The 26,570-nt window shown below is 33.7% G+C and overlaps 1 protein-coding gene across 2 annotated transcripts in view; it reads right to left on the bottom strand.

The window, feature by feature from the left end:
- Positions 1 to 26,570, bottom strand: part of LOC148952099 (uncharacterized) — a 644,245-nt gene that overhangs the window by 348,665 nt on the left and 269,010 nt on the right. For both annotated transcript variants that reach the window (XM_089089541.1, XM_089089542.1), the window contains exon 8: positions 3,914 to 3,998. In XM_089089541.1, coding sequence (XP_088945667.1) covers positions 3,914 to 3,998 — 85 coding nt within the window. The remainder of the gene's footprint in view (positions 1 to 3,913; positions 3,999 to 26,570) is intronic.

Here is a 26,570-nt window from a genome sequence, read left to right as displayed (position 1 = left end):
CGACAAACTAAAAGAGACAAACACACACACACACACAGACACACAAACAAACAGAAATCAAACCACACTCAACCACACAGACACACACTCACATAACCCCAGATACTCTCTATGAGACTCTCTCAATAAGTAAATCTCTGTAACTCACAATGCGACTCAGAGAAACTCACAGACAAACTCACAGACACACAGCCAAAGACACACACACAGAGACACCCACACACACACACACACACACACAGACACACACACACAGACACACACACACAGACACACACACACAGACACACACACACAGACACACACACACAGACACACACACACAGACACACACTCACAGACACACACACACAGACACACACACACAGACACACACACACAGACACACACACACAGACACACACACACAGACACACACACACAGACACACACACACAGACACACACACACAGACACACACACACAGACACACACACACAGACACACACACACAGACACACACACACAGACACACACACACAGACACACACACACAGACACACACACACAGACACACACACACAGACACACACACACAGACACACACACACAGACACACACACACAGACACACACACACAGACACACACACACAGACACACACACAGAGACACACACACACAGACACACACTCACAGACACACACACACCGACACACACAGACAGACACACACACACAGACACACACACAGACAGACACACACACAGAGACTCACCCACAGACACAAAAACACTGACACAACAACACAGACAAAAACCACCAGACCAAATAAATCAGTCACTCCACCACTGACCCAAACACACAGACAATCCACCCCAGCCCCTAAAAAACTGACACCAAAACAGCGACAAAAAAAAAGACAGACACACAAACAGACACACCCACACACACACACACACACACACACACACACACACACACACAATAAGACACTCAGACCCACATACCAACACCCAGCCTACCACAGTAAGAGTAAATCTATCAAACACTATATAAAAGTCACACACACAGAGTCTCAAAGACACAGAGACAAACACACACAGAAAAACACACAGACACACACACACAGAAACACACACACAGACACACACACACATACACACACTCACAGACAAAGACACACAGACACACACACACAGAGACACACAGAGAGACACACACACACACACACACACACACACACACACACACACACACACACACACACACACACACACACACACACACACACAGACACACACACACAGAGACACACAAACAAAGACACACATACAGAGACACACATACACAGACACACACACAGAGACACACATACACAGACACACATACACAGACACACATACACAGACACACATACACAGACACACATACACAGACACACACACACAGACACACACAAAGAGACACACACACACAGACACACACACACAGACACACACACACAGACACACACACACAGACACACACACAAACATCGTAATGTTTGGCTAATAGCAATAAAATCCAATAAAAAAATATCTGTGAAGGAGCTACCATTAGCTCAGTAAGAAGCGATAACCTATTTCTCATGAACCTTTTCACTTCTACTCACATATTTACCAGGTACTAAATAAGTACCAAAAGTAATTTAGCAAAGTTAAGGTTTTTTTCCCCATCCCCCGCACCCGTTTCTACAAGACCCCTACTCCTTTTTCCGATGCAAAATTGTGAGCGCATTATAAAGTTGAAAACTATCCAATAAATTGGGGGTTATCTTGGAAAGTACAGGTAGGTCGGTAAAAAGTGTTTAGGGTGCGAAGTAGATTACACCATCCCTCCTCGATTTCACGGTTCTGATAATTTCTGTGTCAGTGCTAAACGTGCTGGTTTCTAGCTTCAATCGCTTTTGGCTTGGTGTTTGAATACCAGTGTCCTTGAATAAAAATTAATTTCAGTTTTTTTGTTACTATGTAACTTGTAGCCTTATAGGCTTAAATCATCCTAAAACACATAGAAAAAAAAGAACACCACTTCAACATATGATAAAAGAAAAAAAATTAACTATTAGTTACGTTTTAAATTTATTCAGAATATTAATGGTGGGGTTGCACCCCTCCCACTTTCCCAAAGCCCACTCCAAATACATTAACGATATTGTTTGTATTTAAAGGAGGCGTATTGTTCAATTATAGTCATAAAAACGAGATATTTCTGTAAAGTACATAAGAAACATTTAGAGCCAAATAGCCTATACCTGTATGGAATGCCATAAAATATAGTTTTAAATGCGATATAAGAAAAAATACAATTTTGATTATTTACTTCATCTATTATTTATTCAGAATATTAATGGAGAGTACCCCTTCCCCAGCTGCTCTTTTTTTTCTACAATAATTACCCTCTTGAGTAAATACACACGCGCACATTTTTTGTTTTTTCAGTAGGTAGTTTATAACCGTATAGGCCTAAATCAAAATCTATTTAAACTCATAGTAAAAAGAACGACAGTCAGGGGTGGAGCCTTAGACAGATATATTTTAAATACAATACACAAACAAAAGAAAAGATTTTTTTTTATTATTTCGTCCGTCTATTATTTATTCAGAATATTAATGGGGTGCACTCCTCCCCCAAGTCTCCTTTTTTACCCCCCTGAGTAAATACACACCTGTGCATTTTCAGTTTTCTCACTAGGTAGCTTATAACCGTATAGGCCTAAATTTCAATAATCTTAAAAAACATAGAAAAAAAAGCAGTCCTAGATGGAGCCTAAGCAAGATAAATTTTAAATATGATATGTAAAGAAAAGAAAAAACAATTTTGATTGTTTACTTCGTCTATTATTTTTTCAGAATATTAATGGAGGGAATGCACCCCCTTCAATTCCACAATACCAAATCCCAAAAGATGACAATTGTAGATCTTTTTCAATTATATATGGCAAGGAAGATAATTGCTATCAGTTGAGATAAAATAGGAATGTGCATTCGTGAACGCTTTTTTAGCCAGATACCTTTATACCTGGACATCTGGTATGACACTAGCGAAAAATATGCGGTCCCCTGTCAATCCGAAAACTATTACAGATAGTTAAAAGCCAGCTATACCGAAAAACCTTTGGCCACTGCTTAAAGCAAACCCAGATTTGGATATCGTTAGATGTAAATTATAATCACCAAATCAAACCAAATCCGAAAAGACATAAGGCAGATACCAATTGGAAAAAGATCACGCTTTTTATGATAATTCAAGAATAATGTATATTTACTTACCATCATGATTCTTTTGCTGTTCTCCATTAGAAAAAACGAATAAATTTAACTGTAAAAGGCTTATTACAAGTTGTATTATTCAACTGATACAGAATAACCAATTTGCTCTATATTTATAGTACAAAAAACATGATTATAAGCTCTCCAGCTGAAAACCAGTATTTCTAGACAAAGACCATCTTTTGAACATGTAATATAAGGAAGATTAATTTTGAATATTGAACCAGGAAAAAAAAACATGTTATGATGATATAAGAGCGAACTTGATAAAGCATGTATCGGCTAAATCAGTCTGACTACCTTATACAATCTCGTCCCTAGTTCCAAATATAACATGTTTGATCACTTTATACAATGTGCTCGTCAAACTGCACACATATTCATGCCTCAGGCTTGTGTAATTCCATGTATATTTGATATCTATTACACTCACACTACTACTAATATTTTACTTGTGTTCTTTTCTTTTTTTATTTTATCCTTACCGATTGATGGATTTATCCATTTTTTTGTTGTGGCTCCTTTTAAGCTAACTGGACATCAGCCCTAAGGGCTTCGTCTCGTTATGATTTTTGTTTACAAAAACCAATAGGATTACCTAATGAGAGCGAGAAAAAACTTACTACTTCCCTGTGCTTCCCTACAGGTCTTTCTGTACTGGGTTTCTCTTCGGATCCTTCTGTACTTCTTATTGTAGGATCATTCATTCTGAAAGAAAGTAAGATAAATAGGTTTGCAGCGCTTTTCATTTACAATAGACAGTCCATCGAATATCTAAGAACATTAATTTGTCTAAGAAGTGTTAGTAAATTGAGTTGCCAATGAAATTAGGGCTCATTCCTGGATATGCTCCGTCAATCAATTAGCAGCTAAGAAGTATTTCCGGATAAATGAATAAGCCTTAGTCGGTATACACAGGGAAACTTATTAGCGCTTCACTAAGACATTCTTCGAACGACTATCAAGAAACAAACTCATTTTCAAGCCGAATGCAAGCTTGCAACATGCTGGAACTCACTCAAGCTTTTTCAAATATCATAAATAAAAAGATTTTGTAGTTTGATTGAATCAATCCCATCAAGAGACATATTCAACTGATTTTCCAAATTTTATACAAGAGTTCGTCTTTTTTTAACTCCACAAGAAGAAAATTAAAGGTTATAGGTGCAGATCAATATTTTTTGTCCTGGCTAAAGGAAAACCAATTTTTCAAGGGTGTTTTATTATTAGTTGTTATTATTTGAATAGTCAGTTCTAATGGAATATAAGATATTCTTTGTTGACTCTATAGTTTTTTGGGGAGAAAAAACAAGTAAAAAGACTGTTACCTATTATTATTTCATTTTAATATATTCAGTCACGTTTTCGATTCTTATTCCAATTGCTAATAAATGACAGAAACCAAAGCAACTAAACCTTGTTGCATGAGCTAAGTCTCAGTTGGAAATTTATATCGTTTCTTAATTGTCCCATCTTAGGAAAAGACACTTTGCTATTCCTCCATCGCAAATTCCTTTCAGATGTCTTTGGTCTGGAGGTTATTTCGCGAGCGCTCAGGGATGCAAGGCTGAAAATTTAATGAAATTTCGCCTGCTGTACAACGGCGTATGACATATCATCATATATCATATGATATCTAAATAGGATCCCGCTAAATATAGCTTATGGCTTAGGTAGATACAATTTTATTACAAGCCGAAAGAGGCTACACAACACCATGTTTTATAATACACATCACAACATAGTAACATAAATATTAATCAACTCTCCTCTTCCAAAAAAATAAGCAAAAAAACGAAAAAACACCTCAAATTGCTCTTCTTCTTTACTACTTCATTCATATATTTATAAGCCTTGGGATCCCTGCAGGATCCCTGCGTATTCAAGGGTATCACCTTAAAATAAATTAATTACTAAATGAGAAAGCTACTGGCACCCTACAAGAATGTATCCCAAAATATCAAGTGTTTAGTAGAAAGGGGGTACCAGCCCCACGCGACACCCCTGCTGCCACCTACAACTTTTTTACATAATTGATGCATGTTTTTATGGTTTTTGTCAGTGAGAATGGAAAAACAGTATTTTTCTCACTTGAAAAAACATGAATTTTCTCACATTGAAGGATGTTTTCTTGGATGGTTATGTATGTTGGTCAATTTATTTGATGTTTTTAATGGATGTCAACAGCAATTCATGTCTGTTTTATTGTTTTTGTCAGTGAGAATGAAAAAACAGGAATTTTCTCACATTTATGGATGTTAACAGCAATTTATGTCTGTTTTATGGTTTTTGTCAGTGAGAATGAAAAAACAGGAACTTTCTCACTTTTATGGATGTCAACAGCAATTGTTTTCTTGGATGATTATGGGTGTTGGTAAATTTATTTGATGTTTTTCATGGATGTCAACAACAATTTATGTCTGTTTTATGGTTTTTGTCAGTGAGAATGAAAAAACAGGAACTTTCTCACTTTGATGGATGTTTTATGGTTCATTGTCAGTGAGAATGGAAAAACAGGGATTTTCTCACTTTGATGGATGTTTCAAGGTCAATTTATTTGCTGTTGTTTGTCCAGGTGTAATGACATTGGGGTGATTTACATAATCGGTGGGGGAATTATTGGTTCACAAAAGTAGAATTAAGAAACAAACATGGCTTCATTGATCTTTAGGCTAACCTAACCTGAGAAATTGATTTACATAATCGCTAGGGGAATGTATTGATTCACGAAGGGGGGATTAAGAAACAAACATGGCTTCTTTGATCTTTAGGCTAACCTAACCTGAGAACTTGATTTACATAATCACTAGGGGAATTTATTGATTCACGAAGGGGGAATTAAGAAAAATTATGGTTTCTTTGATCTTTAGGCTAGCCTAACCTGAGAAATTGATTTACATAATCGGAGGGGAATTATTGATTCACGAAAGGGGAATTAAGAAATATTATGGCTTCTTTAATCTTAGGTCTGAGGGATAAACGTTCTTTAGGTCAGAGAGAAAAATTAATATTCTTTTTTTAAATAGGGCTTCATTGATCTTTAGTGTCAGGAATTAGAAATGACATCACTTGTTATCTTGGAATTATGTGGGAGTCTAAAGAGATAGAAATTCTATTTTTAAATACGGCTTCACTGAGCTTTAAGTCGGAGAGATAAATTGATATTCTAACGAAACCTTAATAGTGTAGCTAGGAACATTTATGAGATGAAGAGATTAACGTAGGAAAGGGTTTCCTAGAAAATTGAAAGCACAGAGATGCCAAAAACAAAAGGAACACGCTGAGATTACATTTAGGGATTATTTGGGTGAAACGGTTTTAGACATTTTAGGGAATTATTTCGGCGAAACAGTTAGAGACATTTTAAAAGATGATTTTTAGAAAAGGTTTTAGAAGAGGTTTTGAGTGTGGTCGTTATAGTAAGCAAGTTCTATTTGAACAGTGTCGTGAGGTCCTCTACCCCAACCCCAAAGGGCCCCGATCGCCCTACCCCGACCCAAAGAGCTCCGATCCCCATACCCCAATCCCGAAGGAACCCACCGGTCCCCAAAGGTTCCCCGGACCCCGTCTTTCGGTGATGTATTTTGTCTGAAACCTATGATTTGGGGTGTATGGGTTGCTATTTTTGACTTTTCTGAGTTGGATTTCTTAGTCTTTCATAGGTATGTGTTGTCTGAAACCTATGATTTGGGACGTGTGGCTTGCTATTTTTGACTTTTCTGAGCTGGATTTTTTAGCCTTTCATACGTGTGTGTTGTCAGAAAATTATGATTTGGGATGTGTAGTTTGCTATTTGGACTTTTCAGAGCTAGGATTCTTAGTCTCTCATAGGTGTTTGTTGTCTGAAACTTCTAGTTTGGGATGAGTAGTTTGCTATTTCAGACTTTTATGAGCTAGGCTTTCCTAGTATATCATAGGTGAATGTTGTCAGAAAATTATGATTTGGGATATGTAAATTACTATTTTGGGCTTTTCTGAGCTAGATTTCTTAGTCCCTCATAGGTATTTGTTGTTTGAAACCTATAGTTTGGGATGAGTAGTTTGCTATTTTTGACTTTTCCGAGCTAGGTTTTTTAGCCTTTCATAGGTGTGTGTTGTCAGAAACTTATGATTTGGGATATGTAAATTACTATTTTTGTCTTTTCTGAGCTAGATTTCTTAGCCTTTCACAGGTGTTTGTAGTCTGAAACCTATAGTTTGGGATGAGTAGTTTGCTTTTGGACTTTTCAGAGCTGGATTTCTTAGCCTTTCGTAGGTGTGTGTTGACTGAAACTTATGATTTGGGATATGTAAATTACTATTTTGGGCTTTTCTAAGCTAGATTTCTTAGTCTTTCGTTGGTGTGTGTTGTCTGAAACCTATGATTTGTGATTGTAGTTTTGCTTTTTGGACTTTTCAGAGCTAGGATTCTTAGTCCCTCATAGGTGTTTGTTGTCTGAAACCTTTAGTTTGGGATGAGTAGTTTAATATTTCAGGCTTTTCTGAGCTAAGGTTTCTTAGTATTTCATAGGTTTGTGTTGTCTGAAACTTATGACTTGAGGTGTCTAATTTGCTATTTCAGGCCTTTCTGAGCTAAGGTTTCATAGTATTTTGTAGGTGAATGTTGTCTGAAACTTATGATTTGGGATATGTAAATTACTATTTCGGGCTTTTCCAAGTTAGATTTCTTAGTCTTTCGTTGGTGTGTGTTGACTGAAACCTATGATTTAGGATATAAGGTTCTTAGTCTTTGGTTGGTGTGTGTTGTCTGAAACCTATGATTTGGGATTTGTAGTTTGCTTTTCGGACTTTTCAGAGCTAATATTCATATTCCCTCATAGGTGTTTGTTGTCTGAAACCTATAGTTTGGGATGAATAGTTTGCTATTTCAGGCTTTTCTGAGCTAAGGTTTCTTAGTATTTCATAGGTGTGTGTTGTCTGAAACTTATGATTTGAGGTGGGGAATTTGCTATTTCAGGCTTTTCTGAGCCAAAGTTTCTTAGTATTTTATAGGTGGATATTTTCTGAAACTTATGATTCGGTATATGTAAATTACTATTTCGGGCTTTACTAAGCTAGATTTCTTAGTCTTTCGTTGGTGTTTGTTGTCTGAAACAAATGATTTGGGATGGTTAATTTGATATTTTTGACTTTTCTGAGCTAGGTTTCTTAGTCTTTCATAGGTGTGTGCTGTCAGAAAATTATGATTTGGGATTTGTAGTTTGCTTTTTAGACTTTTCAGAGCTAGGATTCCTAGTCCTTCATAGGTGTTTGTTGTCTGAAACCTATAGTTTGGGATGAAAAGTTTGCTATTTCAGGCTTTTCTGAGCTAAGGTTTCTTAGTATTTCATAGGTGTGTGTTGTCTGAAACTTATGATTTGAGGTATGCAAATTGCTATTTCCGACTTTTCATAACCAGATTTCTTAGTCTTTCGTAGGTGTGTGGTGTCTGAAACCTATGATTTGGGATGTGTGGGTTGCTATTTTTTGAATTTTCTGAGCTGGATTTCTTAGCCTTTCGTAGGTGTGTGTTGACTGAAACCTATGATTTGGGAATGAGTGGTTTGCTATTTTTGACTTTTCTGATCTAGATTTCTTAGCATTACATAGGTGTGTGCTTTCAGAAAAATTATGATTTGGGAGGTGTAGTTTACTTTTTGTAATTTTCAGAGCTAGGATTGTTAGTCCCTCAGAGGTGTTTGTTGGCTGAAACTTATAGTTTGGGATGAGTTGTTGGCTATTTTAGGCTTTTCTGAGCTAAGGTTTCTTAATATTTAGTAGGTGAAACTTCCACGTCAGTTTTATGTTCACCAAGACATAAAAAATTTAAAGTTCAGTTCTAAATTTTTCCATAGAAGATAGGAAAAGTTATACTATGATTGTGATTATTTTCTATGAAGATAAAAAGTTTCACTTTAATTCTAAATTTTCTTAAATTCAGTTCCGACTTTTCTCAAAGAGATGAAAAAATTTAAAGTTCGGCTCCAAATATTTTCCACTTTAGTTTTAAGTTCAAGAAGACATAAAAAATTTAAAGTTCACTTCTAAATTTTTCCACAGAAGATAGGAAAAGTTATACTATGATTATGATTATTTTCCATGAAGATAAAAAGTTTCACTTTAATTCTAAATTTTCTTAAATCTTAAAATGACATGAAATATGCTTACGGCTCTACCAATCGTACTCTGTGCTTATTCATAGACACGACGCGGCTTTTCCACTGATACTCTATGGCAGGTTATCGACACTACCGAGTTTATTGCATGCGTTAAATCAGTATTTTTTACGCAGTGGAAGGATCAACACACAATTCATATCTGTAAAAAGTGAAGATGAATTATTCGACGAAAGTATGTGCAAATGAAAAAATCATCGTCGTGTTGAATGCTGACAAGGAGAAATACCTGAAGTATGAAACGAGTGCAAGTGGAGATCTTATTGGGAATGTATGCATACGTTGTCATGACAGTGAGGAGTTAAATTCCTTTGGTGTAGCCAAGAATTTCCATCATGCAAGTGGTGGATATGCGAGAGTAACATTACCAGAGAAATTAGTAGTCAAAGAGAATGCCAACTTAAAAATAATAGTTGATGAAGAGGGACAACTTCTAGCTAATGGTTCTGGTAGCATGTTAGCCGTTGATAGATCTTATCGCAATCTTTCCGGTGTTAGCATTCAAATGAAAGCAAAAGGAAGACATGCATACAGCTGCATCAACATCATAAATCATATCATGTCAATGTGCCAAAACTGGTATCTATGTAAAAATAATGTGACAATAGACAGTGAAATCGCAGGCAGAATAAAAAGGACATTAGCAGACAATATCATCAATGAATATAAAGATGAATTGACGGAAAGTGAAGCGCAAGTGTACTAATAATGTATAATAATGTATTTAACATATTTTTATATTAATATTCTACATGTCGTTATTTCATTAAAAATATCTAATGCATTATTTTGTTAAGTGTTCATTATTTTTAGGGTATGCTAGAACGTCAAACGTTTAGAATATCTATTAAAAAGGTCAGAGATGTAAGAAAAATCATTTTAGAGATAATGATACTACTAGCAGGCTCAATTTTTCATAGAAGATAGAAAAGTTCAAGTTCTTTTCTGAATTTTACCTACGTACGCGCGCGTACGTAGGCTAACCTAACCTAACCTAACCTAACTTAACCTAACCTAACTTAAGCTAGCCTAACCTAACCTAATTTAATCTTTTGACCATGTTTAAGTTAGGTTAGGTTAGCTTATCATGAGCGCTCATGATAAGTTAGCCTAACCTAACTTAAACATGTAGAGATGTTTCTAATTATTTATTAATATTTATTTATACCTAACCTAACCTATTGTTTTTGGTGGTTAGATGAATGAACTGAATTTAAGAAAAATTAGAGATAAAGTGAAACTTTTTATCTTCATGGTAAATAATCACAATCATAGTATAATCATTCCTATCGTCTATGGAAAAATTTAGAATTGAACTTTAAATTTTTTATGTATTTGAGAAATTAGGAACTGAAATGGAAGCTTTTTCATTTTCATTGGTAAATTTCAGAATTGAGCTAACTTTTTTTTCTCTTCTCTAAGAAAATTTAGAAGAGAACTTGTACATTTTGAACTTCTTCGAGAAAACTCAGAACTAAAGTGTAGCTCCATATCTTCATGAAGAATGTTCACAATCGAAGCATAACTTTTCCTATCTTCTATGAAAAATTTAGAACAATATTTAAAATTTTGTCATCTCTTTGAAAAAAATCTGAATTGAAGTGGAAAATTTTATATTATTTTAGGAAAACAGAATTGATCAATAACTTATTTCATTTTCATTGTGAAAATTCAGAATCGAAGTTGAAGTTTTCTTTTTCCGGGAAAATATTTGGAACAGAACTTCAAATTTTTTCATCTCTTTGAGAAAGGTCGGAATTGAATTTAAGAAAATTTAGAATTAAAGTGAAACTTCTTATCTTCATGGAAAATAATCACAATCATAGTATAACTTTTCCTATCTTCTGTGGAAAAATTTAGAATTGAACTTTAAATTTTTATGTCTTGGTGAACTTAAAAGTGATATGGAAACTTTTTATTTTCTCTGGAGAAATTAGAAATGAATTATGTTCTTTGGTAAAATTCAGAAGAGAACAAGAACTTTTCTATCTTCTATGAAAAATTTGGAACAGTATTTTAAATTTTTTCATCTGTTTGAGAAAAATCTAAACTGAAGTGGAAAATTTTTATATTATTTTGGGAAAATAGAAATGATCAATAACTTATTTCATTTTCATTGAGAAAATTCAGAATTGAAGTTGAACTTTTCTTCACTTCCTTGAGAAAATTTAAAATTGAAGTGAAACTTTTAATCTTCATAGAAAATAATCACAATCATAGTATAACTTTTCCTATCTTCTATGTAGAAATTTAGAATTGAACTTTAAATTTTTTATGTCATGGCGAACTTAAAACTGAAGTGGCAGCTTTTTATTTTCTATGGAGAAATTAGAATTTAATTGTGTTCTTTGGTAAAATTCAGAAGAAAACTTGAATATTCACGATCAAAGTATAACTTTTCCAATATTCTATGAAAAATTTGGAACAGAACTTTAAATTTTTTTCATCTCTATGTGAAAAGTCGGAACTGAATTTAAGAAAATTTTGAATTAAAGTGAAACTTTTTTATCTTCACGGAAAATAATCACTATCATAGTATAACTTTTCCTATCTTCTATGGAAAAATTTAGAACAGAACTTTAAATTTTTTATGTCTTGCTGAACTTAAAACTGAAGAGTAAGCTATTTATTTTCTCTGGTGAAATTATAATTTAATTGTGTTTGTTGGTAAAATCAAGAAGAGAACTTAAACTTTTCTATCTTCTATTAAAAATTTGGGATAGTCTTTTAAATTTTTTCATCTCTTTGAGAAAAATCTGAACTGAAGTGAAAATTTTTTATATTTTTCTGGGGACATCGAATTGATCAATAGCTCATTTCATTTTCAATGAGAAAATTCAGAATCGAAGTTGAACTTTTCTTCTTCCGAGAAAATATATTGAACAGAACTTTAAATTTTTTCATCTCTTTGAGAAAGGTCGGAACTGAATTTAAGAAAATTTAGAATTATAGTGAAACTTTTTATCTTTATAGAAAATAATCACAATCAAAGTATAACTTTTCCTATCTTTTAAGGAAAAATTTAGGACTGAAATTTAAATTTTTTATGTATTGGTGAACTTAAAACTGAAGTGGACGCTTTTTATTTTCTCTGGAGTAATTAGAATTGAAGTATATTCTTTGGTAAAATTCAGATTAGAACTTGAAATTTTCTATCTTCTATGAAAAATTTGGAACAATATTTTAAATTTTTTCATCTCTTTGAAAAATCTGAATTGAAGTGGAAAATTTTCTAATATTTTGGGAATATAGAATTGATCAATAACTTATTTCATTTTCATTGAGAAAATTCAGAATCGAAGTTGAACTTTTCTTCTTCCGGGGGAATATTTGGAACAGAACTTTAAATTTTTTCATCTCTTTGAGAATGGTCAGAACTGAATTTAAGAAAATTTAGAATTAAAGTGAAATTTTTATCTTCATAGAAAATAATCATAATCATAGTATAACTTTTCCTATCTTCTACGGAAAAATTTAGAAGTGAACTTTAAATTTTTTATGTCTTGGGACTTTTCTTGTTCCGGGAAAATATTTGGAATAGAACTTTAAATTTAACTCTTTGAGAAAGGTCGGAATTGAATTTAAAAAAAATTTAGAATTAAAGTGAAACTTTTTATCTTCATGGAAAATAATCACTATCATAGTATAACTTTTCCTATCTTCTACGGAAAAATTTAGAAGTGAACTTTAATTTGTTTATGTCTTGCTGAACTTAAAACTGGAGCGTAAGCTTTTTATTTTCTCTGGTGAAATTAGAATTGAATTGTGTTCTTTGGTAAAATTCAGAAGAGAACTTGAACTTTTCTATCTTCTATGAAAAATTGAGCCTGCTAGTAGTATCATTATCTCTAAAATTATTTTTCTTACATCTCTGACCTTTTTAATAGATATTCTAAACGTTTGACGTTCTAGCATACCCTAAAAATAATGAACACTTAACAAAATAATGCATTAGATATTTTTAATGAAATAACGACATGTAGAATATTAATATAAAAATATGTTAAATACATTATTATACATTATTAGTACACTTGCGGTTCACTTTCCGTCAATTCATCTTTATATTCATTGACGATATTGTCTGCTAATGTCCTTTTTATTCTGCCTGTGATTTCACTGTCTATTGCCACATTATTTTTACATAGATAGCAGTTTTGGCACGTTGACATGATATGATTTATTATGTTGGTGCAACTGTATGCATGTCTTCTTTTAACTTTTGCTTTCATTTGAATGGTAACACCGGAAAGATTGGGATAATATCTATCAACGGCTAACATGCTACCAGTACCATTAGCTAGAAGTTGTCCTTCTTCTTCAACTATTATTTTAAAGTTGGCATTCACTTTGACTACTAATTTATCTGGTAATGCTACTCTCGCATATCCACCACTTGCAGGATGGAAATTCTTGGCTACACCAAAGGAATTTAACTCCTCACTGTCATGACAACGTATGCATACATTCCGAATAAGATCTCCACTTGCACGCGTTTCATACTTCAGGTATTTCTCCTTGTCAGCATTCAACAAGACGATGATTTTTTCATGTGCACATACTTTCGTCGAATAATTCATCTTCACTTTTTACAGATATGAATTGTGTGTTGATCCTTCCATTGCGTAAAAAATACTGATTTAATGCATGCAATAAACTCGGTAGTGTCGATAACCTGCCATAGAGTATCAGTTAGAAAGCCGCGTCGTGTCTAAGAACAAGCAGAGAGTACGATTGGTAAAGCCGTAAGCATATTTCATGTCATTTTAAGATTTAAGAAAATTTAGAATTAAAGTGAAACTTTTTATCTTCATGGAAAATAATCATAATCATAGTATAACTTTTCCTATCTTCTGTGGAAAAATTTAGAAGTGAATTTTAAATTTTTTATGTCTTGGTGAACTTTAAATTTTTTATGTCTAAGTGAACTTTAAATTTTTTATGTCTTGGTGAACTTAAAACTGACGTGGAAAATATTTGGAGCCGAACTTTAAATTTTTTCATCTCTTTGAGAAAAGTCGGAACTGAATTTAAGCAAATTTAGAATTAAAGTGAAACTTTCTATTTTCATAGAAAATAATCACAATCATAGTAAAACTTTTCCTATCTTCTATGGAAAAATTTAGAACTGAACTTTAAATTTTTTATGTCTTGGTGAACTTAAAACTGACGTGGAAGCTTCACCTACGAAATACTTAGAAACCTTAGCTCAGAAAAGCCTGAAATATTCAACTACTCATCCCAAACTAGAAGTTTCAGACAACAAACACCTATGAGGGACTAAGAATCCTAGCTCTGAAAAGTCCAAAAAGCAAACTACACCTCCCAAATCATAATTTTATGAAAGAATAAACCTATTAAATGATAATAAATCTAGATAATAAAATTAAAAAATATCAAACCAATCATTCCCAAATCATAGGTTTAAGTCAACACACACCTACGAAAGGCTAAGAAATCCAGCTCAGAAAAGTCAAAAAATAGCAACCCACACATCCCAAATCATAGGTTTCAGACACCACACACCTACGAAAGACTAAGAAATCTGGTTATGAAACGTCGGAAATAGCAAATTGCATACCTCAAATCATAATTTTCAGACAACACACACCTATGAAATACTAAGAAACCTTAGCTAAGAAAAGCCTGAAATAGCAAACTATTCATCCCAAACTACAGGTTTCAGACAATAAACACCTATGAGGAACTAGGAATCCTAGCTCTGAAAAGTCTATAAAGAAAACTCTAAATCCCAAATCATAATTTTATGACAGCACAAACCTATGAAAGGTTAAGAAAACTAGCTCGGAAAATTCAAAAATAGCAAATTAACCATCCCAAATCATAGGTTTCAGACAACACATACCTAGGAAAGGCTAAGAAATCAAGTTCAGAAAAGTCAAAAATAGCACCCCTCCCATCCCACATCATTGGTTTCAGACAACACACATCAACGAAAGACTAAGAAATCTAGCTTAGAAAAGCCCGAAATAGTAATTTACATATCCCAAATCATAAGTTTCAGACAACATTCACCTACGAAATACTATGAAACCTTAGCTCAGAAAAGCCTGAAATAGCAAATTACACACCTCAAATCATAAGTTTCAGACAACACACACCTACGTAATACTAAGAAACCTTAGCTCAGAAAAGCCTGAAATAGCAAACTACTCATCCCAAACTATAGGTTTCAGACAACAAACACCTATGAGGGACTCTGAATCCTAGCTCTGAAAAGTCCAAAAGCAAACTACAAATCCCAAATCATAGGTTTCAGACAACACACACCAACGGAAGACTAAGAACCTTATATCCCAAATCATAGGTTTCAGTCAACACACACCAACGAAAGACTAAGAAATCTAACTTATAAAAGCCCGAAATAGTAATTTACATATCCCAAATCACAAGTTTCAGACAACATTCACCTACGAAATACTATGAAACCTTAGCTCAGAAAGGCCTGAAATAGCAAATTAGACACCTCAAGTCATAAGTTTCAGACAACACACACCTACGAAATACTAAGAAACCTTAGCTCAGAAAAGCCTGAAATAGCAAACTACTCATACCAAACTATAGGTTTCAGACAACAAACACCTATGAGGGACTAAGAATCCTAGCTCTGAAAAGTCCAAAAAGCAAAACTACAATCCCAAATCATATGTTTCAGACAACACACACCAACGAAAGACTAAGAAATCTAGCTTAGGAAAGCCCGAAATAGTAATTTACATATCCCAAATCATAAGTTTCAGTAACCACACACCTACGAAAGGCTAAGAAATCCAGCTCTGAAAAGTCCAAAAGCAAACTATTCATCCTAAACTATAGGTTTCAGACTACAAACATCTATGAAAGGCTAAGAAATCTAGCTCAGAAAAGTCAAAAATAGTAATTTACATATCCCAAATCATAAGTTTCTGACAACACACACCTATGAAAGGCTAAGAAACCTAGCTCAGAAAAGTCAAAAATAGCAAACTACTCATCCCAAACTATAGGTTTCAGACAACAAACATCTATGAGAGACTAAGAAATCTAGCTCAGAAAAGCCCGAAATAGTAATTTACATATCCCAAATCATAATTTTCTGACAACATTCACCTATGATATACTAGGAAAGCCTAGCTTATAAATGTTTTAAAGAGAAAACTACTCATACCAAAATCGAAGTTTCCGACAACGAGCACCTATGAGAGACTCAGAATTCTAGCTCTGAAGATTCCAAAAATCAAACGACACATCCCAAATAATAATTTTTGGACACTACACACCTAAGTAAGGGTCAGAAATCCAACTCAAAAAGGTCGAAAATAGCAAACCACTCATCCCAAATCATAGGTTTCAGACAACACATACCTATGAAAGACTAAGAAATCCAACTCAGAAAAGTCAAAAATAGCAACCCATACACCCCAAATCATAGGTTTCAGACAAAATACATCAACGAAAGACGGGGCCCGGGGAACATTTGGGGACCGGGGGGTTCCTTCGGGATTGGGGTATGGGGATCGGAGCTCTTTGGGTCGGGGTAGGGCGATCGGGGCCCTTTGGGGTTGGGGTAGAGGACCTCACGACACTGTTCAAATAGAACTTGCTTACTATACGACCACACTCAAAACCTCTTCTTAAACCTTTTCTAAAATCATCTTTTAAAATGTCTCTAACTGTTTTGCCGAAATAATTCCCTAAAATGTCTAAAACCGTTTCACCCAAATAATCCCTAAACGTAATCTCAGCGTGTTCCTTTTGTTTTTGGCATCTCTGTGCTTTCACATTTCAAATTTCTAGGAAACCCTTTCCTACGTTAATCTCTTCATCTCATAAATGTTCCTAGCTACACTATTAAGGTTTCGTTAGAATATCAATTTATCTCTCCGACTTAAAGCTCAGTGAAGCCGTATTTAAAAATAGAATTTCTATCTCTTTAGACTCCACCATAATTCCAAGATAACAAGTGACGTCATTTCTAATTCCTGACACTAAAGATCAATGAAGCCCTATTTAAAAATAGAATATTAATTTTTCTCTCTGACCTAAAGAACGTTTATCCCTCAGACCTAAGATTAAAGAAGCCATAATGTTTCTTAATTCCCCTTTCGTGAATAAATAATTCCCCGTCGATTATGTAAATCAATTTCTCAGGTTAGGTTAGCCTAAAGATCAAAGAAACCATAATGTTTCTTAATTCCCCCTTCGTGAATCAATACATTCCCCTAGCGATTATGTAAATCAAGTTCTCAGGTTAGGTTAGCCTAAAGATCAAAGAAGCCATGTTTGTTTCTTAATCCCCCCTTCGTGAATCAATACATTCCCCTAGCGATTATGTAAATCAATTTCTCAGGTTAGGTTAGCCTAAAGATCAAAGAAGCCATGTTTGTTTCTTAATTCTCCTTTCGTGAACCAATAATTCCCCCACCGATTATGTAAATCACCCCAATGTCATTACACCTGGACAAACAACAGCAAATAAATCGACCTTTAAACAACCATCGAAGTGAGAGAATCCCTGATTTTTCATTCTCACAGCCACCGAACGATAAACCATCCATCAAAGATAGAAAGTTTCTGATTTTTACTTCTCACTGTCAAAACCGATAAAAAAGTCATAAGTTGCTGTCAACATCTATGAAAAGCAACAAAAACATTGACAAACACACATAATCGTCCATGAAAACAATTGCTGTTGACATCCATAAATGTGAGAAAGTTCCTGTTTTTTTATTCTCACTGACAAAAACCATAAAACAGACATAAATTGCTGTTGACATCCATAAATGTGAGAAAGTTCCTGTTTTTTCATTCTCACTGACTAAAACCATAAAACAGACATGAATTGCTGTTGACATCCATGAAAAACATCAAATAAATTGACCAACACACATAACCGTCCAAGAAAACATCCATCAATGTGAGAAAATTCATGTTTTTCAAGTGAGAAAAATTCTGTTTTTCCATTCTGACTGACTAAAACCATACAAACATGCATAAATTATGTAAAAAAGTTGTAGGTGGCAGCAGGGGTGTCGCGTGGGGCTGGTACCCACCTTTCTACTGTGTTTATAGGTAGCGATACCACATATCCTGAATGGGGAAAAACTATACGGTTTTCACGAACTCAGTAAATACATTAATATGTTAAAAAAAAGCAGAGTTATGCTCCTTGGTATTTTCCATGCTTTTTGGCCGAAAAAAAATCTGTTCTATGTCTGCAGAAGGTATATTAACATGTACCATAACCTTTTTTTTTACTACCATTATCCTGGGTTTATAAAGTAAGGGCTTACACAAGAATCCATCTTTTTTGTGCGCAAACTGTTATGTAATATGCAAGATATTTTCAAACACAAAGCATTTTTAATTGGGTATTCTGAAATTAAAAGTAACACTAAAAATAATGTAATAATATAATCAGAACCAGAAAAGAAATTAAATATTTCCAAAAATTGTAATGTAACATTAAAGAAAAACCTGTTCAAAAGTTTTGTTACAACAATTAGTGATCTTTGAGTCAATTAAATAAAATAACTTTTTTTCAAATGTAAGCAAAGAACGACAGTAAAACGTAAAGCAAACAGAAAATTATTCTGTACATGAGGGGGACTACTCACTCCTCAATACATCAATCTTTGCATTGAAGTTTTACAGTGCTTTAAAAATAGTATTCCAACCCTTCGGCCCATGTGTTTGAGCATTCAAAAACAAAAGGAATTGGGACAAAAAGTAAAACTTTAGCGCGAAGAGAGTGGGGATATATATATATATATATATATATATATATATATATATATATATATATATATATATATATATATATATATATATATATATATATATATATATATATATATATATATATATATATACATGTATATATATATATATATATATATATATATATATATATATATATATATATATATATATATATATATATATATAATATGTGTGTATTCTTCCCAATAAAGGGAGATCAAGGAAGGCACCTAGGTTATGTTAGGTTACGTATTTAATACATGCTATACTTTACTCCCCATCCCCTCCTAATGTGCAAATATATAGCCCAAATCTGTTTATAAACTATTATATTTTCATCCTGTTTTATTTTATTTCACTAGCATTATCCAAACTTGACTTCTTTCGTGTGTAAGTCTATAGCGCTGTGTAGGATATAATGCACAAGTATCGATTATTTTACCCTAAACCAATAAGTTCGTTTTTTATTTATTTCTCCTATATTTGTGAGAATAAATAAAAGGAAAATTGGAGGGACTAACAAATTGGGTTCGATTAGGAAACCAGCCCAAACTCGACACATTTCTTCTAGATTTCCAATGCATAGCAATATCGAGAAATGACATTTTTATGATAAAATTTCCCCCTGATTAAAGCGGTTTTGAAAGTTTCTTCTTAAAAATAATATGTTTTCTCTCCCCAAATCGATAGTAATTCAAATCTAATAAAAAATGACATGGCTCTCTAGCCTACTATTTCGTGTCTGGGCGTCTCAAAGAGCTTTCTTCTCTACTGAACAACTTTGGGCCTCTACTTTTTTTAAATACCCAGTAAAAAGAAATTAATGAAAGATTTAGTAATAGTGTAGTAATAGTATATATCAGCTCCAAAATTATATGCTCCTTAGAAAAATCTTTCCTTTTCAATTTTTGTATTTTAATAATTGATAAGGACCTAAATTTGATGACACTTTGACTTCATAGCTGGTATAGTATAGCTTTATTTAGCTTTAGAGATGCCTATTAAAAATAAATTGCAACTGAAAATACATTTCAAAGAGGCAGGGTTCAAAACTACATGAAATACGTATGCATTTATTTTTTAATTAAATTAAATACTTATCCATATTTCTTCTGAAGATGACACGGCTAAGCTTATTGGACATCATATTGCCACCATAGTAGAGTAGTAGGTACCATTTCTATCAAGGCCCTAGGAATTACCATGCTATTTGCTTGAGGCCCTAGGAATTCCCATACTATTTGCTTGATGCTCTACACCTTTTCAAAGAGAGTTACGAGCGGGGATTCCCCTTGCAAAAGCGATATATTTTTTTGGAAAATTGCCGTAATTCGAGAGTAGTTTGATTAAGAATGTAAAATGTCTAGAATTGATGCCAATATGCAGTTGAATCATTTACCAAAAAAAATAACTCTATTTACAAAAAACAGGGTTTAGCATTTGCGAATTGAACTCTATGAACGATATTAATTAATGTTTGAATAATAGGAGCGGGAATGATTCTAATTAGTGATTGGATCGTATGAAGGTAGAGCAAAAAGGGATAAGGGATTCGCGAATTGGACTATACAAACGATATTAATTGAATAATAGAGAAAAAAAAGAGCTAGATAGTATTTGCGAATTGGATCGCATGAAGATGGAGAAAAAGGGTTAAAGTGATTAGCAGTTAAGGTAACCCCGAAGGGCTTGTTAACTCAGGCAATTTGATATAAATTTGAGACAACATAAATCTATGAAAATAGTTAATAATGATAGAATGACATTGCGAGTTGACCTAGCTCTACCTCTCCGTTGTGTTCTGTATAATACACAAGTGGTGTTTGAACAGTGTTGTCAGTTTAAAACAGAGTCTAACGCTATAGTATACTAAAAGTTGATACTAAGAGAGATGTAGATGGCAAGAAAAGAATTTTAATAATGAAATTCAGAACAAACCTTAGAAATCCTTGCAAATCAAGTAGTAAGGTGTATGCGAGTACGAACCATCAAGAATCATAAGCACCAACGACCCTAACCAGAAGAGACATCACCCCCCCAAAGGTCCCCTATCCCCAAACTCGAAGGACGCCCCCCTCCAACTTTATGCCCCCACCCCCAATTTTTTTTTTTTAACATGATATATTTTTTTTAAATTTTTTTTTTACATGTCTTCGAATGAGATGAAACATACTTAAATTCAGTAGTGTTTTGTCGTGGTTTACCTTGTCAAAGTTACATTCTCTTAATTTTTCAAAGTTCATTTTGAATTTCTTTCGTTGAAACGCAAGAGTTGGAATATTTCAGTAGTGTCTTGTTGTGCTATACCTTGTCACAGTTACATTCTCTTGATTTTTCAAAGTTTATTTAGGATTTCTTTCGTTGAAATGCAAGAGTTAGAATATTTCAGTAGTGTGTTGTTGTGCTTTACCTTGTCACAGTTACATTCTCTTTATTTTTCCAAGTTCATTTTGAATTTCTTTCGTGAAATGCAAGAGTTGGAATATTTCAGTAGTGTTTTGTCATGGTTTACCATGTCACAGTTACATTCTCTTGATTTTTCAAAATTCATTTTGAATTTCTTTCATTGAAATGCAAGAGTTGAATTATTTCAGTAGTGTTTTGTCGTGGTTTACCTTGTCACAGTTACATTCTCTTAATTTTCAAAGTTCATTTTGAATTTCTTTCGTTGAAAGGCGAGAGTTGGAATATTTCAGTAGTGTCTTGTTGTGCTTTACCTTGTCACAGTTACATTCTCTGGATTTTTCAAAATTCATTTTGGATTTCTTTCGTTGAAATGCAAGAGTTGAAATATTTCAGTAGTGTTTTGTTGTGCTTTACCTTGTCACAGTTACATTCTCTTTATTTTTCACAGTTCATTTTGAATTTCTTTCGTGAAATGCAAGAGTTGGAATATTTCAGTAGTGTTTTGTCGTGGTTTACCTTCTCACAGTTACATTCTCTTGATTTTTCAAAGTTCATTTTGAATTTCTTTCATTGAAATGCAAGAGTTGGAATATTTCAGTAGTGTTTTGTCGTGGTTTACATTGTCAAAGTTACATTCTCTTGATGTTTCAAAGTTCATTTTGAATTTCTTTCGTTGAAAGGCAAGAGTTGTGTTATGTAATGTTTTAATAGTAATTAAGAATTATTGAACTATAAATTTTGACGTCTCAAAGCTTTGTTTCCATGGCACAATTAGATCTGACTTAAGAGATACGAATTCTTATAGGCTAGCAGGGGTTAGAAACTTTTTCTAAGCTGTGGCGATAACGACTTTTGGTGTTTGTAGGGATGAAAAACGTGGCCTCTTCTTCTCGAGCTATCTGGAGATCAGATTCCTTTGGGAGCATTTACCTTGGAGACTTACGAACTTATTATCTATTATTAGGCTAGATGCAGACATATAAATGAAATAAACACAGATAAAAAAGATAATAGATTTATTGAACTTACATGCTTAGTTGCACAGGAACGGGTCACTTCTATGACAATAGCGGTGACCAAAATACAATAATTTCACCTGAATCTCTCTAGGTCTGATGTACTGATTGTTTTAGATCTGACTTAAGATTAAAAAATTAAAAGGCACATTTACCCCACTACCAAACGCAGTTCTTTCGTCCTGCGCTGTAAGGACTGCTCGCCATTGGCTCAAGTGGACCAAGAATATAAATCTTTCGTCCAATAATTTCTATTAAATATTCTTGATGATTCAGGCGTTCACACAGTTTTTTTTGCCATTTAAACTTCCTTAGAAATATCGTGCATAGTATTTTTTTTGCTACTAATTATCTTAGCAAAATTCGAACGATTAGCGCCGTTGTTTGACTGAAGCTAGAAATGCAATTTCTCTTTTTGCTGATTAAGAATTTAGACTCTTGGAAGCGGTATTTGAACTCAATTAGGGGAAGTTTGATTTCTGCCCGAATCATCTTTAGAAAGAAAGAATCTTGTATTTTAAATATATGGTATTCTACTACTGGTGCACATCACGCTTCCCATTAAATAATGACGTCCCGTCATTAGTAACTGCTCATTAGGAGTGCTTAAAATTTTTCAATTATTTTTCTTATTTTATTCTACATCCCTATCTAAAATTCATCTATTGGACTAAGATTATTTTTGGTTCTAGGTTAGCTACTATATTAAAGATTTTTTTTTTCTATATCTAACACTGATTACTTTTACATTTCCAATAAGGTAGGGACTATTCTAGTTTTACATTAGGTTTTTTTTCATTTTGCTGTCTATATTACATACTGAATAATATCTACACAACTGTAAATGAATAATATAATAATATTACATATAATTATACTTGCGGTACATCCAAGAATGATTTATGACATACAATATTTGGTTCATCATATTCACTGATGACATTAAAACACTTTCACTATTGGGATTTTTGAATTGTCAAAGTTATTAGGAAGTAACACATGTAGCTTCACATCTATTCATCACCTTTCGTGTCCTTAGTGTACTACACCGTTCTGTTGTAAATTACTGTCCTTCACTACTTTTGTCTTGGCAAAAATTTCGAAGCACTTACGTTATGGTTTCTTCATGGAACAGTTCGAGTCTAGTTGTCTTTACGCGGTAAGTTTTCCCTAATAATCAACTGGGAAATGACCGTTAAATATCGTTCTAATAGTCAACTGGGAAATGATTCTTCCCACTACAGGTGTTGGTATTTTTCTTCTCAGCATATCATTTTTAGGATTTTTGAGGCACATAGAGAATGTATTCTCGCGTAAAATTGTTCTTTTGTGCCTTTTGAAACGGGTTGTCGCCATACTATAGTGACTCTCTTAATATATTGTCTTTAAGTTCAACCTCAAGCATCTTCAAATATCATTTGACTTCTAATATCGTTTATCTTGTACTGCTCGATGGGGTTCTCAGAATTAAACTTCAAACTGTCTCTAACTTCAGTTTCAAATATCTTCAAATGTCTTTAAGTATCTTTCAACTTCAAATATCGTTAAATATCGTTTATCTTGTGCTGATCGATGGAGTTCTCAGAATTATGTGATTATATAGTTCGTTAAAGCACTTGATACTGAGGTTCAAATATAGTGTTACCTGATACGTAATATGGTTCATAGTCGAAGAAAAGACGGACGAAGGTAACTATTGTTTTAGTAGACGAAGTTGAGAAGATACTTTCCTGAAGGTTGGGTGAGTACTCGTTGTTGGTTGAGATATGATGAAAATAGATGTTAATGGATCGGATCTGCACTTGGTAGCTCATGGTAATACTCAATGGCCAATTTGTCATTTACTTCCTGTAACAAAAATAGCGAGGCAGAATCAGACGTTCTTTAAAGTAAATACTCATAGTACAAATAAGTCACGTATTAATTGGGTACATTAATTTCTAAGCTGTGAGACAGAATTAAATAAATACACTAATATTAGTGCTCACAATGAAAATCCAAAACAGAAGTGTCTTCAAATTTGTTTTGAGAACGAATATATCGATATTAAATAAACATAATTTACCTTAAATTATTAAGTTTGAGGTCTACTTTTACAATATTTTTCATGCCTGCATTGTTCACGCACGTCCGTGCTGTTTAAGAAACGCACGTTGCAGCGTCATAACCACACGGTTTTACGTAAACGATACTACAATGAGGGAATAAGACATAACAAGGACGATTGGAGACCTCTCTATCCACTCGTTTTCTAATGTCTTCCCTATTTCCTGGCTTAGACGTTCTGATGGGGCTCTAGGTTTAACGGCTGAAATGCAGAGGTTCTTAGTCTCAGGATTTTTACGTAATTGCAAGTCAAAATTGGTGCCTCGTATTCGTCTTTCGAATAAGGTCATTGGATGAAGGATTCCTAGCTTGCCCTCGTAGATTCCAGTTGATGCTTGGCAAAAAATATAAGCGTAATGAAGAACTGACATCAATATCTTTTTAGAAGGCTATTGTTTGAGCAAATCTAAATGTTTGAGCAAAAATAAATAAATACGATATATTTATATCATATAAAATAAAATAATTATAATCTGCACTAATACGAAATATTTCATATAATTAGACGCTTCTGTACTGATAATATCTTGTTTTGGATAATATCTATCTTGGTTAGGATATTGGTCAATTTTTCAGGAAGAATCCGAGGGAGACCTGAATCAGTATAGGTAAGATATAACCTGAATGACTTGCGAAAATATGTCACAAAAATTAGAGCACAAGATATGTCATAGATAAACCAATGAAATTAAAGAACATTTTTGTCACAGAACTATAGAGCAGTGATCTCTCTGTTATTGTATACGTCATAGGTATAAACTATCGAAATTAAATTTTTCGCCAAGGAGCTAAAGGCATTAATGTCTCTGTTTCTCTTTGGAAGTAATGTTTAACACAGAGCTGTAGGACAGCATACGTCGTAGGTATAATATAATGAAATTAAAAAGCTTTTCTCTCTTTTTTTTGCCTCGGAGCTATAAGAAAGTAAACTCTCTGTTTCTCTTTCAAAGCATTCAGATCCAAAAAACGAAAACTTAGCTCACTGAAGTTTCTATTCAACCTTTAAGTATTGTTTTGACTGGCCCTGATTGGCGTAAAAATAATAATTTCTTACACTTGAAGGACTGAGAAATATCCCTTCCTACGATCGTTTACACAAAAAAAAACTACAAAAAACAATCATGGGCCTTGATTTTTTCCCCGGGCTTCCCACAAGACGTGATCCAACGCCAGCTGTCGTCCTCAGTAGACCACAAGCTTTCTATATTTGGTTATTTTCTATTCCCACCTTTCTCTCTGATCACCAATGTTTTGAGATCACTTGTATTATTTATTTTTTTTTCATTAATATTGACTTGGTGAACTTTACTTGCACGCTGTTAAATTTATTATGGTGTTAAATTTATTATCTTTGAAATTTGTCTTTACATTAATTAGGGATATTTCCATCTGTCAGGTTTTTTAACCGTTCTACCTGACTGTGTCGTTATTTTCTCCTCTATTTCTTGCGGTTTTTTCTTTTTCGGTTTGTCTAGCGAAATAAGGTCAAACTTTTTGTATTGTTTTTTCAAAAATTCTTGCCCTTTTAATTTCGTTTGTTTCCCGTGTGCGGCTGCTGAGGTCGGTCTTGATTTTCCTATTTATTTAGCTACTATATGGTCTGATTCACCATCAGACTCTTCGGAACTGCTTACAGACGAATCCGAATTGGAACTTTTAGAGGTGGCACTTTTTGTGGTATCACCTGCCATTCCTTCGTAAATTTCTACTCCCCTGGAAGTAAAAGGTTTATTCCCTAAGTCCTCGTTTTGAGTCCTCAACTCGGGAGATTTGAAAGATTCTTGAGAGCTTTGGGAGGAATCAAAAGTTTTTGCGGGGTTCCTCCATTGTTTGAA

The sequence above is a fragment of the Artemia sp. Qi Xiang Cuo genome, chromosome 5 (assembly GCF_049724085.1).
Source record: "Artemia sp. Qi Xiang Cuo chromosome 5, ASM4972408v1, whole genome shotgun sequence".
NCBI classification, from domain to species: Eukaryota; Metazoa; Arthropoda; class Branchiopoda; order Anostraca; family Artemiidae; genus Artemia; species Artemia sp. Qi Xiang Cuo.
Note: the sequence above shows the minus strand (reverse complement) of the source record. Positions and strands in the feature narration are given on the sequence as shown.